Source organism: Lontra canadensis, unplaced genomic scaffold (genome assembly GCF_010015895.1).
Source record: "Lontra canadensis isolate GAN:19392208 unplaced genomic scaffold, GSC_riverotter_1.0 scaffold104, whole genome shotgun sequence".
NCBI classification, from domain to species: Eukaryota; Metazoa; Chordata; class Mammalia; order Carnivora; family Mustelidae; genus Lontra; species Lontra canadensis.
The window spans coordinates 6,828,971-6,841,808 of record NW_022631098.1 but is presented as its reverse complement, the minus strand read 5'-3'; the positions used below and the strand labels follow the sequence as shown (position 1 = coordinate 6,841,808).

At 40.3% G+C, this 12,838-nt stretch overlaps 1 protein-coding gene across 1 annotated transcript in view; it reads left to right on the top strand.

Annotated features, from left to right (window-relative positions):
- Positions 1–10,066, top strand: part of ZW10 (zw10 kinetochore protein) — a 31,735-nt gene extending 21,669 nt beyond the window's left edge. The window contains exons 10-16 of the mRNA XM_032838328.1: positions 1,565–1,803; positions 3,835–3,906; positions 4,484–4,653; positions 5,504–5,634; positions 6,339–6,470; positions 7,258–7,460; positions 9,924–10,066. Coding sequence (XP_032694219.1) covers positions 1,565–1,803; positions 3,835–3,906; positions 4,484–4,653; positions 5,504–5,634; positions 6,339–6,470; positions 7,258–7,460; positions 9,924–10,044 — 1,068 coding nt within the window. The 3' untranslated portion in view covers positions 10,045–10,066. The remainder of the gene's footprint in view (positions 1–1,564; positions 1,804–3,834; positions 3,907–4,483; positions 4,654–5,503; positions 5,635–6,338; positions 6,471–7,257; positions 7,461–9,923) is intronic.
- The last annotated feature ends 2,772 nt before the right edge of the window (positions 10,067–12,838 follow it).

The window sequence follows — 12,838 nt, the reverse complement described above, 5'->3', positions numbered from 1 at the left end:
TTTAACTTCCCAGATACCAGACCAGATCTTATATTCTTCCATCGTGGTTCCTTCAACTTCCCCAAGAAGTCACTTCACTGGGTCGTGTGTATTTTGGGCCCATTATTTTTCAGACAGACATTAGTGTTTTTTAAATCATCTCTATAATTATATTTTTTCTTCTCTCTATCTTTGCCATAAATTTGACTGCCAGCTCCCAGACATTTATATTCTCATTTAAACTCCTTAATAGCCCTTTGAAATGGGTATTATTATACCATTTTGTAGATCAGGAAGGCAAATTTGGTGATGTAAACATTTTTATTAGACCTGGAGCTTTTTCTGTTAGCGGCTTGTGGAGAAGGTCAGCATGTGCAGAGCAGACCTGCTGCTCTGCCTGTGTGGTCACTTTGGTTTTCGGCCCCTCTGGCATCTTGGGAAAACAAGGTTTGAAGACCATTACTGTAGCACAGTTTCTTCATTTTACGATGAGAAAATTGAGGTCCAGAGAGGTTAAATGACTTTGTTAAAAGTCAAGGTAAATATCACTGATGTTTCCAGGCTAGCAGCCTAGTGTTCTTTCAGTAGGTTTTGATAAGTGTAGGAATTTTCTTTTCTTTTCTTTTCTTTCTTTTTTTTAAGATTTTATGTATGTATGTATGTATTTATTTGCCAAAGGGAGAGAGAGAGAGTGCCACACGCACAAGCAGGGCAAGTGTCAGGCAGAAAGAGAGGGAGAAGCAGGCTTCCTGCTGAGCAGGGAGCCCGATGTGGGGCCCGATCCCAGGACCCTGAGATCATGACCTGAGCCGAAGGCAGACACTTAACTGACTGAGCCACCCAGCTGTCCTGGAATTCTCATTCTGTATAAATGTTAGGGAAGCTTTTTTGGTTTTAGTTTGAAGTTCTGTTTTATTTAGCAGAGGTAACCTGAATGAGTTATTTCTTAGACTAAGCCAATACGTCTTACTGATGGGGAATAATTTAATGACAACAGAATACAAAACTAGACTGGTCTGCAGTAATTAGGTGTCTAGTCTGAGAAAGATGATTTTTTTTTTAAATGATTTTTTTTTAAAGATTTTATTTATTTGTCAGAGAGAGAGAGAGAGAGTGAACACAGGCAGACAGAGTGGCAGAGGGAGAAGCAGGCTCCCTGCGGAGCAAGGAGCCCGATGCGGGACTCGATCCCAGGACGCTGGGATCATGACCTGAGCCGAAGGCAGCCGCTTAAACAACTGAGCCACCCAGGCGTCCCGAGAAAGATGATTTTTGAAGGTCCTTTCATTTGCCTGAAATCTTGGGCCAGTTTCATAGCTTTGCTCTTTCCACCAATATGAAGAGTACACAGAAGAAATGGAAGAATGGTACAGTAAAGGGGATTCTTAGTTTCTTAGGACATGCTCTCACCCAAGATCAAGCAGTCATCAAAATAATTTTCATATTTATTCAAATCTTTTGATTACACTGTAGAGCCAAAACTTGATCATCATGCAAGTCCACCAGTATCTTAATTCCTCTCTGTCTGCTTGCATTTGAATTATTCTGAGGACAATACATTTTCTGTTTTATGTTTGAATCTTAGATTACTCCTGATTCTAAGATAAGTGTGCCGGACTTGCCCCATCCTGAGAAGGATGAGAAGCCAGAAGTGCAGAAAATGTCCACAACTCAGTACAACGAGGTGGTGACTTTAGAGCCTGAAAATACATTGGACCAACATTCCTTCTCTTTGCCCACGTGCCGCATCAGTGAATCTGTGAAGCAGTTAATGGAACTTGCCTATCAGACTTTACTAGAGGCAACAACCAGCAGTGATCAGTGGTAAGAGTTCTGAAAACGGCCGTGACGTGGTGATACGCACATCTAAACTAGACATTTATTGAGAAAATTAGCGGAATTCTTTGGGTTTTCTTATCCCATTAGTTAATATTTTTTTTCCCCTAGAAAAACAGTGTAGCAGATAGATCTATATCAATAATTCACTTTTATTTGCAATAACATGTACTTCTCAGAGCATATATTAGAAATGGCAGCATGTGTATGGATGAACGAATGGAGTTTCTTTGACATTAAAGATGTTAATCACTTTTTTACAAAAAGCTCTTTTAATTTTTATTTAATTTCTATTTTCCATAGGGGTTGAATGATGTTATATGAAGAAGCACATGTAAAGAACTTAGAATACTTCCAGGACAATGATCAGTATCCCAATATTCATTTTATTACTGCTGGCTGTGGTAATAGTGGTCGTTATACCATCTGCTGCAGCCTACCCTGGCCTTTTAGCTTAGCATTCATTTTACGTTTTGAAATCCAGTCCCTAATTATAATTATTTTACGTTTTTGTTTTTGACGCAATAATGGTTGGTTGGAAGGCCAACGGTAGAAGGAAAAGCATAGAATGTTCTGAAGATCTGATTTTATCCTTTCAAGATGATGATTTCTCTTAATCTACCCTGTATTCAGGGTACCTCCAGCTCTAGTCCATATTTTGTTCTCAACCTCTCTGCTTCATGAGCTCCTCTCCTACTCCTAGGCAAAATTGAGGAGAAGAGGCCAGGCTGGAGCCCAGGCTGTAGAGTCAACTGACAAAAGCCCCTTTAGGTTCTTTACTCCTTGTCCTCACAGGAGAGAACTGTCCCAGTTAGGGCCTGACTCAACTACATTGCCACTTAGGTTGGCTTCCAGAGTTTTCGTTTTTATCTCCCTGTGCAAACAAACCCTTTTATTCTGCTCTAGAAAGAACATGTTTACCAGGATACTTCCATGACTTCAGGGAATTGTGTTCACAAGCCCATCTAGTTTTAAATATAAGGAGGAAGAACAAGCATGTAGAAAAGTATATATTCCTTAAAGAAAAGAAAAAAAAAATATATATATAAAATATATATATTCCTTTGGCAAAATAAATTTAGGGGTAACTCTTATTTCACCTGAAACATACTAGACCAGAAGTTAGAGAGGCAAGACAGTATTTCCTCAATTTTTTGATAACAGAACACTGAACAGTAGTTTTTGTACTGCATATCTATATGCATTCTTTCCTCCAAAAGAAATAGTTTTAAATAGGACAAGCAGAAACACAACTACATTATGACTCACTTCCCCATTACCAAACCTTGAATAGCAACAAGTACACCAAAGTAAAATGAAATAGTAATCAAGTAGTAACAGTGTTTCAAGATATAGTAACCATGGCTTGTTTTTCTAAATATTTGTGGAATTCCTGTTACTTATTCAAGGTACACAGTTTAAGATAGTCTTATGTGGAATAAGCTGTGTAAACCTTATATTTGCTCTAAGAGCATTTTAATAATAATCTTGAGGTGTTCCAAGGCCAGATTTAAAGGGCAAGAAGTTTTGAGGTTAGAGTCTATCCTAGAAATGTTGATTCATCTCCTTGCATCGGGGTAAGGAAGAGAAAAGGTAAAAGCTGAAAGTCAGACTGATTCTAAAAGAACCAAGTGAATGCCTTTATTGATACCTTGCCCTTTGCAGAGTGTGTCAGTGAGAGGGTGACATTTGCTTGAGGCTTAGCTCCATTTGTTACTGAAGGGATACTCTGGGTACTGGCAGAACGCAAATTGATAAAGGGAAAGAGGCTTTGGGTTAATGCTGCTATTCTGAAAATTATTAATAGATCTAGGTTTTTAGAGCTGCAATCTAGTTAGTAAATACTGGTTGAGAATATATTTCCATCTAGATTAAGGGTGTTTTCAGCAGTGACCAGGGCAGGTGTTCTCTCGAACTGTAGTTTTGGTTGATGACTAATGTGCACTTAGTTTGACCTTTTTTTCTCATTGCCAATATCCTAATGCATTCCTGTTGAAACTTTTTTTTTTTTTTCTCCAGTGCTGTTCAACTTTTCTACTCAGTGAGGAATATCTTCCATTTGTTCCATGATGTCGTGCCAACATATCATAAGTAAGTGCCACTGTGTCTGATTTCTCTATGGTCCTGTGTATCTGAAGCGTAAGTGGGGTTAAAACCAGTAATTGTTTGTTCCCACCAAAAATATTTTGGTTACTAAAATTCAGAATGAAATGCAATAAGCCATTTAAAATATCATGTTGGAAGAATATTGGTTATTTATTCAAGTCTAAACATCTATATATTTAAAATTTTCCCAGGTGGCTCTGATCTGTAGCCAATTTGAAAACTAGTGATTTAGAAGAGTTTTAGTGCTTCATTGTCTAAGTGAAAAAGGAATTTGGCAGAAGGGCAAGCAAGTCTGCTTGCACTGACCGGTCAGTGTTGGGTTTGAAGGGAATGACTGAGTACAGCTCTGCTCGGTTTACGTACAGAGTCAGCACAGGTCAGCATCTGGGTTCCCTTGCTCCTTCTTTCCTGTTAATTACAGGGATAGGATTATAGGATCAGGCTGCACTCGGGCAGAATAGTTTCCTTCTGACTGACTGGGGTGGGAGTGATGAGACTGGACCTTGTCTCAGCCTCAGTAACTTGTGATTTCTTTCTCTTTCTCCCCCTCCTCCTGGCCTAGGGAGAACCTTCAAAAACTTCCCCAGTTGGCCGCTATTCACCACAACAACTGTATGTACATTGCTCACCACCTGCTGACGCTTGGACATCAGTTCAGATCGCGTTTTGCCCCCATTCTTTGTGATGGCACCACGACCTTTGTGGATCTCGTACCTGGCTTCAGGAGACTTGGTAACGGATACCTTCATTTTAGGAAAACATAGTGATCATGCAGCTTCTCAGCCTAGTGTCTTTGTAACTTATGAATGAGGAAGCTAGAAATTAGATGGTGGTCCTGCGCTATATTGGAAATGGGAGAGCATTTAGTTTGCAACTGTTCCCGGTTATTTAATTTTATAAAGTGAATGCAGTCTTTGTGGAAGTATTACTTTTTATGACATGATTTCATGGTACATTAGAGATCCAGGCTACATGGCTGGTGTGCCGTGAATTCACCAAATCAAAGTCATTTCAGTAGAATGACACATAATGAGATTTGGATTGTGATAATTCTGTTAGCATTGTCGGTAAGAGCTTACTAATGTCACTGCTTGTTCTTTTGCAAAACCTCAAGATAGCTCTCCGCCCTTCTACCTAGGTTTACTTGGCATTATTAAAAAATCAAAAGAAATGAAATGTGGAATAAATCAATATGTTTACTATAATGATATTCTAAGAAAAGCAGGGACCGTTTATGATTCACTTAGCTTTTTACTTCCTGATTTCTCCCTTAGGTGGTGTAGATCTATGAGAAAAATAAGTAGCTGCTTCTTTGGAATAACTAATGTTTCTTATCTGACCCTGGACAGACTACTGGGAAAGACTTATTATCCTGAGAGTGGGTTTGGAGGGACTGGCTAATGTATTAGAAGTGATTATTTCTAGTAACCTTACAGCAGCTTTATGATGTCATCAGACAAGCAGTTGTTTTCAAATAAGCAGGATTATGGATGATTCATGCTTGTCTCTCTTCCTCCACCCTGGAGTTCTAGTATGCGACGGAACAACTTTTAGAATTCTTTCTTCTATTTCCGCACCATAGGGACAGAGTGTTTTTTGGGCCAGATGAGGGCACAGAAAGGAGAACTTCTGGAAAGACTGTCAAGTGCTAGAAACTTTTCCAACATGGACGATGAAGAGAATTACTCCGCAGCGAGTAAAGCAGTCCGGCAGGTGGGCAGCTGCTGTTAGCTGTGGGATTTGTACTTTTCCTCTAGATAATTCCCCCCTCGTGTTGTACACAGCAGAGAATGTATAGTAAGTAGGTAGCTTAGCTGATTCTCTATAACGCCCATGGGAAGATAGGGTTACCTTTTATAGTCATGCTTACGATCGTTCCCTTTCCTTATCCCACCAAGCAGTAGGAAGCTATCTTTCTTTCTGTCCATCCAATAACATGACTACTTATTAATAAGAGTCCTAGCAAGGTTTTGATCCACAAACTTGAGTTTTGGAAATCTGAAATAATAGCTTTTACCTCAGTGCCCCTCTGGGGCACAAATCACCTACGTGATTTGTCGTCTTTGACAACAAATGAGCACATGGTTTTTGTTTGTTTATTGTTTATTGAAGTGAAAGCTAATACACAGTATTATACTGGCTTCAGGCATACAACGTAGTAAGTCCACAATCCTGTACATTTCTCAGTGAGTGTGGTTTATCTTCTTGCAGTGGTTTTCCCATCCTTGGGATAAGTCTCCTTTTCACCTGGCAGGGCTATCACTAGGGTGACATTTTCAAGAAGCTTGTTCTTTTGATGACTTTACCTCCCCTTCCTATAATGCCTCTTTTCCCATATCCATGTGCCGAGTGTGAATGTGCAAAATGGAGTTGGCACCCGTCTCTCTTTCGGGTCAGCAGCTGTGCTCTCCTGACAGGTACTACACCAGCTGAAGAGACTTGGAATTGTGTGGCAGGATGTCCTGCCAGTGAATATATACTGCAAGGCCATGGGGACTTTACTCAATACAGCAATTTCTGAGATCATTGGCAGAATCACTGCTCTAGAGGTAAGGGCCGTTAGATGCTCACCAGACTTGAGAGGGCGGTCCTTGTCTCAGATTGTCACTTTACTAAGAAAATGATGTTGAAATCTCATTTCTAGTCAACACAGATGGTAGAAGAAATTGCTCATGTTTTAACGTCTAACTCATTATACTGTTATTTTTTTCAGTTCCATCTTAATTCTGTTTCGCTAGAGACTTGCTAATTTCTATCTTTTATACTTATATAAGGAAGTAGGATTATACTGCTTCTCCCTTTTGCATCGTGTGAATTATGAATGAGAAGGCCGTGTAGTCCTTAGATGTATTGTAAAGTGTGAAGTCATATATTTATTTAATTTGCAAGTGAACTAAATGATTTGGTAAAGTGAGATGCAGCCTGGTGCCGATACCACTTTTTCAGCATGCTCTTGCCGTTGGGATTACATATGTGAACCTAGATGCAGGTTGCCTGGACTCTGCCGGCTGATGTCTCTACAGCATAGATTGGCCAAATCCTCGTTTATAAAAATATCCCTGCTTTTTGGCAAGCCGTCCAACATTTCTGCTAGAGAAATGGGCTTCTTCATGTAGGTATACTAAGTTATTGACGTTCTTTTGAAACACACTTTGTGTCATTCTAGCATGAGGAGTACTGTCAGGGAGCTGATGATATCTCATGTCTGCTAAGGTGTGCTTAGGTGCTTGGAAAACGAGTTGCTGTAGCTGACCCTTGGACAGCATGCACCAAAGATCTTCCTGACGGCTAAGCTGGCCCAATTTGTTCTTTTGTGTTCCCTCTCTGCAAAACCAGGACATCTCTACTGAAGATGCTGATAGATTGTATTCCTTATGCAAAACAGTGATGGATGAAGGACCCCAAGTATTTGCACCTCTGTCTGAAGAAAGCAAGAACAAGAAATACCAAGAAGAGGTTCCAGTCTTTGTGCCAAAGTGGATGCCATTCAAGGAATTGATGATGATGTTACAAGCCAGCCTGCAAGAAATTGGGGATCGGTGGGTATAACCCTTTTATAGAGGGTTATCTCTCTCTCTCTCTCTGTCTCTTTGTCTCTCCAAAGATAGTTACAAAGTATTGGTGCCATTGATAGCAGTGCTCTTCTCCGTTTCTTGATTTTGCTCAGGGAAGTTTCATATTGAGTCACAGCAGTTGGGGCCTTTGCATAATCTCTAATAGTGTAGATCTCATTACCACTTTCTCCTATTTGATAACATAAAGACTTCTTGTTTCATATTATTTTGGTCTTAAACATGTTCTGGCAGGCTGTGCCAATAATCTTGCATTTTTAAGAAGACAACCTTCTGACACCTGGGTGGAAATTGTTGCGCATTTTAACCAAGAGTGGATACATTTTATTTAAAAAAATTTTTTTTTTACGATTTTATTTATTTGACTGAGAGAGACACAGTAAGAGAGGGAACACAAGTAGGGGGAGTGGGAGAGGGTGAAGCAGGACCTTGGGATCATGACCTGAGCTGAAGGCAGATGCTTAACGATGGAGCCACCCAGGTGCCCCAAGTGGATACATTTTTAAGATTGACTTTGATTTGTTAAAAGAGAAGTGACTTTTGTTTGAATGGAATATTCAGCATCAAACCACTGTTTGATCAATCAGCAGTTCTTCTGCAGGGATACAGTGGCTTTAGAGATTAAGCATCATACACATAGAGAAGATTCATCTTTTCTTAAATAAAGTGGATGGTGGTTTTCCCCGACACCAGAGACCGTCCGTTAACATTGCTGTAAGCAGTAAATACATGCTTTAATGTATCATACCTGGTGTGTGGAGGTCACTGATGCTGCACAGAAGAGAATAGATATGGGTTAGTTATACATTTGCGGGTGCTTTTATTATTGTCTGGGTAAATTATTGATGAGTACGCGTACTTTGCATAGGGAACTCCCTGAGTCGGCCTTCAGGTCCATCTCCATCCTCAGAGCTACCTGTCTGCCTGTTTTAGCCTGGTTTACTAGTTCATTACAGATGTTCCAGTGTATCAGACCAGTCATACCGGTGTGCCTGAGCTATTCTCAGTGTATGCTGTCTGTCCTAAAACAGTGAAAATGAGATTTCTATACTACCTATACTATCTATACTACCTTAGTATAAGATTTGATTTACTTATTTGTTATTTACAAGTCCTTAGTAGGTAATGTCTTTAGGTAAGACTCCAGAGGGCAGCAGATAAGAAATTTTCTTTCTGCTGTTAACCCTTCTGCAGCCTAATAATCATTAATTCTTTGTTGGGAGAACAGTTAGAGCACTGGTGTATCTTAGCTTCGTATTTTCTCCCTAGGAAGAATTTTTCTCCTAGAGATTTCACTTAAACCTAAGAATGGTAACTAATTGGGTAATTTTTTTCTGAGGAAACTACCTGCAGTTATATAGTTTAAATCTTTTAATATTATAAAATATACATATGTATACATATAAAATATTTTAATATTACAAAATATACATATATATAAACATATTTACAGTCTAAAACAAGTAAAATGTTTGTGTTCTTATTACCTAATTTAAGAAAAATATTACCAGTACCGTGAAGACTCCTGTGGGCCCCTCTCCAGACATTTCTCACCATAGGCAGCCACTATCTTGAATTTTACTTACTTCCTTTCCTTTCTTTAGAGTTTTGCCACATCTGCACATATCCCTGAACAATGGAGTTTAGTCTTGATTGTGTTTGAACTTTCTATAAACGGAGTCTTCCATAACTTGCTGCTTGTGTTCAGTATTCTGTTTTTGAAATTCACTCGTGAGAGTATGCAGAGCTGTAGTTTGTGTTCACTGCTGTATCAGATTCTGTTGTACAGATATTTTGTTGTTTATTTATCCTGTTGCTTCATAGTTTCCCTGGTATTTGGTATTATCAGGCTCTAAAATTTTTGTTAGTGTGAAATGGTAGTTCATTGTCATTGTAATTTATATTTCCCTAAATTCTAATGATATTGGGCATCTTTTTATTGATCATTTATTTTTCTTCTATTGTAAAATGCCTATACATGGTTTTTGCCCTTTATTCTACGGGATTGTTTGTGATTTCCTTGTTGATTCAGGGAAGTTCACTGTGTATTTTTTATACCAGTCCTTTGTTGGTTAAAGTTTGTTGCCTGTGGCTCATTTTTAAAAATAGTTACCCATCCCAAGACTCCATTTAACCATATGAGGATGTGGCCATATTTCTCAAGTTCAAACAGGACTTAGTATAGAATAAGGGGAAACAGTGTTATCTTCCTAACCTCATCTCTTCATCTAACTGTGTTGATTCCAAAATAACTCAGAGAAGCAAAAGTTAAAGAGATTGGGTGGTAGAGCCATCGAGAGGGGGAAGGATGCCAGGATCTGTTTTACTTCCATTTAAGACGAATGAGCATTTGGGAATAAATAAGCAGTTTTAAAATCTTGCTTATACAGAGACATAAGAGGAAATAGAATTTTATCTTTTATTTTGCAGGTGGGCAGATGGAAAAGGGCCCTTGGCAGCTGCATTCTCTTCCAGTGAAGTAAGAGCTTTAATTCGTGCCTTGTTCCAGAACACAGAAAGAAGAGCGGCTGCCCTTGCTAGGATTAAATAGCTGCGTCTTCCTAAGAAAGCCATGTCTTGACCGTGTGGATTCCTCTCTTGGCATAATTACTACTTTGAAGACTTCTTGGAATCGTCCGTTAGTTTCGGTGAACCAGGATATCATGGAAGTCTGACTTCACCCAAGAACGCCTCACCTTCTGGCTCGTATGAGGCTTTGTTAAAGAACTGGACCTTAAGATAAGCTGTCAAGTGACGCACCTCAATTGGTTGACTTTCTAGCCATCCTCCCTTGATAAGAAACTGTCGGTAGCATTATTTCATGTCGCTTCCGGGCCTTCTGGGAACCGTATCCATTGTAGATGTAGACCCTGGCCTCCGATCGAGCCTCCGATCGAGGAATCCTAGGGATTCCAAGAGTCAGGGTGAAGAATTCGTGAGCAGATGGGAGGTATATTTTGGGGGCTAGGGGAGCCATATCTGTCCTTGCCAGAATTAAGAAGACTTCGTTTAATATTTCTTTCCAATAAATAATGCTTTTCAGAGTTAAGGGTGACTGTCTTTAATAACATAGGAACTTAGACAAAAGAGACCAATGAGTTTTCTGGTCTTTTGTGCCATTCTCTCTGTTGACATTCATGATTCTCACAGAGGACTCACTTGCATCTTCTTTCTTCAACTATCTGGTAATTCGTAGGAGTCTTAGGACTTCCTTTCAGTTTACATTTTTGGCATTTTTTTCTATTTCAACTAAATTCTGTTTTTTTTTTTGGTTGGAAATCTTTTTTCACCTTTTCTTAAACTCCACTGTTTCTGTACCTTATCAAATGGCAAAGGTTTTAAATTGGTCACGTTCCTTCGTCACATAATATACGCCCTGAGATACTAACTCTGGGCTCTGTAGCCTAATCCTTGATTTGCTGACATGGGCAATTCTTCAGCTCTGCTTAATCTGTTTTTAACTCTTTTTCAGCCATTGGAGGTTTGCATGATGTATGATGTCTAGGTTATCCTGGCCCTCTGTAGGACTCTTCATACTGGAATACGGTTTCTTCTCATGAAAAGAGTAAAGGGTGTGATTTTTTTAGATGCTGTCCAGGTAGACACAGCCTGGAAGAAGTTCTCAGAGCAGTGGGCATGCTTCCTTAGGCTTCACCTCTTGATTCCTGGTACACAAGAACAATGATTTTTCCTCCTGTCTTTAAGTGTCCTGCCTTCCCCCTCAGTTCTGGTTCAGCCCCCCACTCCTTCCGGTTGCTTAGTTTTTCTTTTACCTACGATAGGGGTCAGAGAATAATGAGAAAAAAAGGCCGTTTTTGTTTTTAATAACAGAGCTCAGCTGTGGTTAATGATGAACTACTTGTCTATACCGAGCACGTCCTACATTGAGAACTCACAGAAAAAAGTACTGTCTGAACCAACTTTAGTTCTTTTGAGAACAAAGGAGTTGTCTCTCTTGAGAGAGGAAGGAGCCGTTTTCACGGGTGAAGAAAATATCTGTTGTTGAAAATTCGCACAATTTCAGGTAGCATTCTTCCCTCAGCAATTGAGAGAATGGGGAACTAAGGACAGAGCTGAAATAAAGGCATGCCAGGGCTATTACACCGAAGAGCGGATTTCTTTTGTTCACAGAAGCTATTCCTGCTGCTTGACAGGTATAGCAGTTTGGGGGTGGGGATCTCTCGTAACTGGAAGGCACACTTGGCATTCTTTCCCTCCCCTCAGTAGCGCAGAAAATCGCATGCCGTTCTTGCGAGGCCGTGTCGACTGTGTCTCTCAGGACCGTTTCCCCTAACGAACAGTTTGGACACACACAGAGCAGGCACACGGCTCTTCTTCCCTGGCCAGGGCAGTGGGGAGCTGGTGATCAAGTGGACGTTCATTTTGGGCAGAGACAAGCCATCCTGTGGGGCATTTGGCAGTTGGGTTTGTCTGGAAGCTCTTACAGGGACCTTGAAAGTACCTGTTCTGATTGGGAACCTGAGTGGGAATGGGAGTAGAACCTGCTTTTAGAGAGACCACGCAGATTATGGGAGGAAGGGACCTTCCGGAGGACTCACTGAGTGGCTCTGTGGGCCAGCTAGAGAAAACCCCTTTCCAAATAGCAACCAGGACTCTGCGGATGACGCTAACAGTGAAATTCAAGAAGGTTCCCCAAGCCTTTAGGAGAAAGAGTTTTGTTAAAAAGGTGAGATGGCAAACAGCTTGAATCTATTTGGTAGTGACTTGTGTTCCTATGTGGATCCTGGATTGTTGACTTCCCTCCTGATTTTCTACGGTCAGTTTTGCATGAGGATTTCTCTCTAAAATGGAGATCCTCCAGATGGCACTCTTACTTCAGGCCTGGGAGCATCACAAGGCCTGTAGGTCTGGCCTGTGGAAATTTGCCCTGGGTGTATATAGTTGGCCTGGGTCAGCCCAGGAAGATCCTTCAGACTCCGAACAGCAGCCTTACTTACTGTAACCTGTGAGATGTGGCCGACCCATCACTTGTGAGTAGATCTAACGGGTTTTCTTTCATCAGTAATGTGAAAGAAGTGGATAGTCTGCTTCCCACACTTGCGTAATACTTACACTATCGCTCACGGCAATGATTCCTGGCCTTTTGTGGGGTTTCTTTTTATTGTTAATTTGATGTCTCAAGATTTGGTCTATCATCTGTAAGTTCTGTGTGGTATGTGTGTGTATACACACACACACACACATGCACACACACAGAGGGTAGTTTTCTTATAAGAAAACTGGCCCAAAAGAGTTTGCCCAAGTTCCACAATTAGTTTGTAGCATGGATACATGAAGCTCTGTGTGGAAGTAACTTCTTCAGGAAGGGATGTAACTGTAAATGC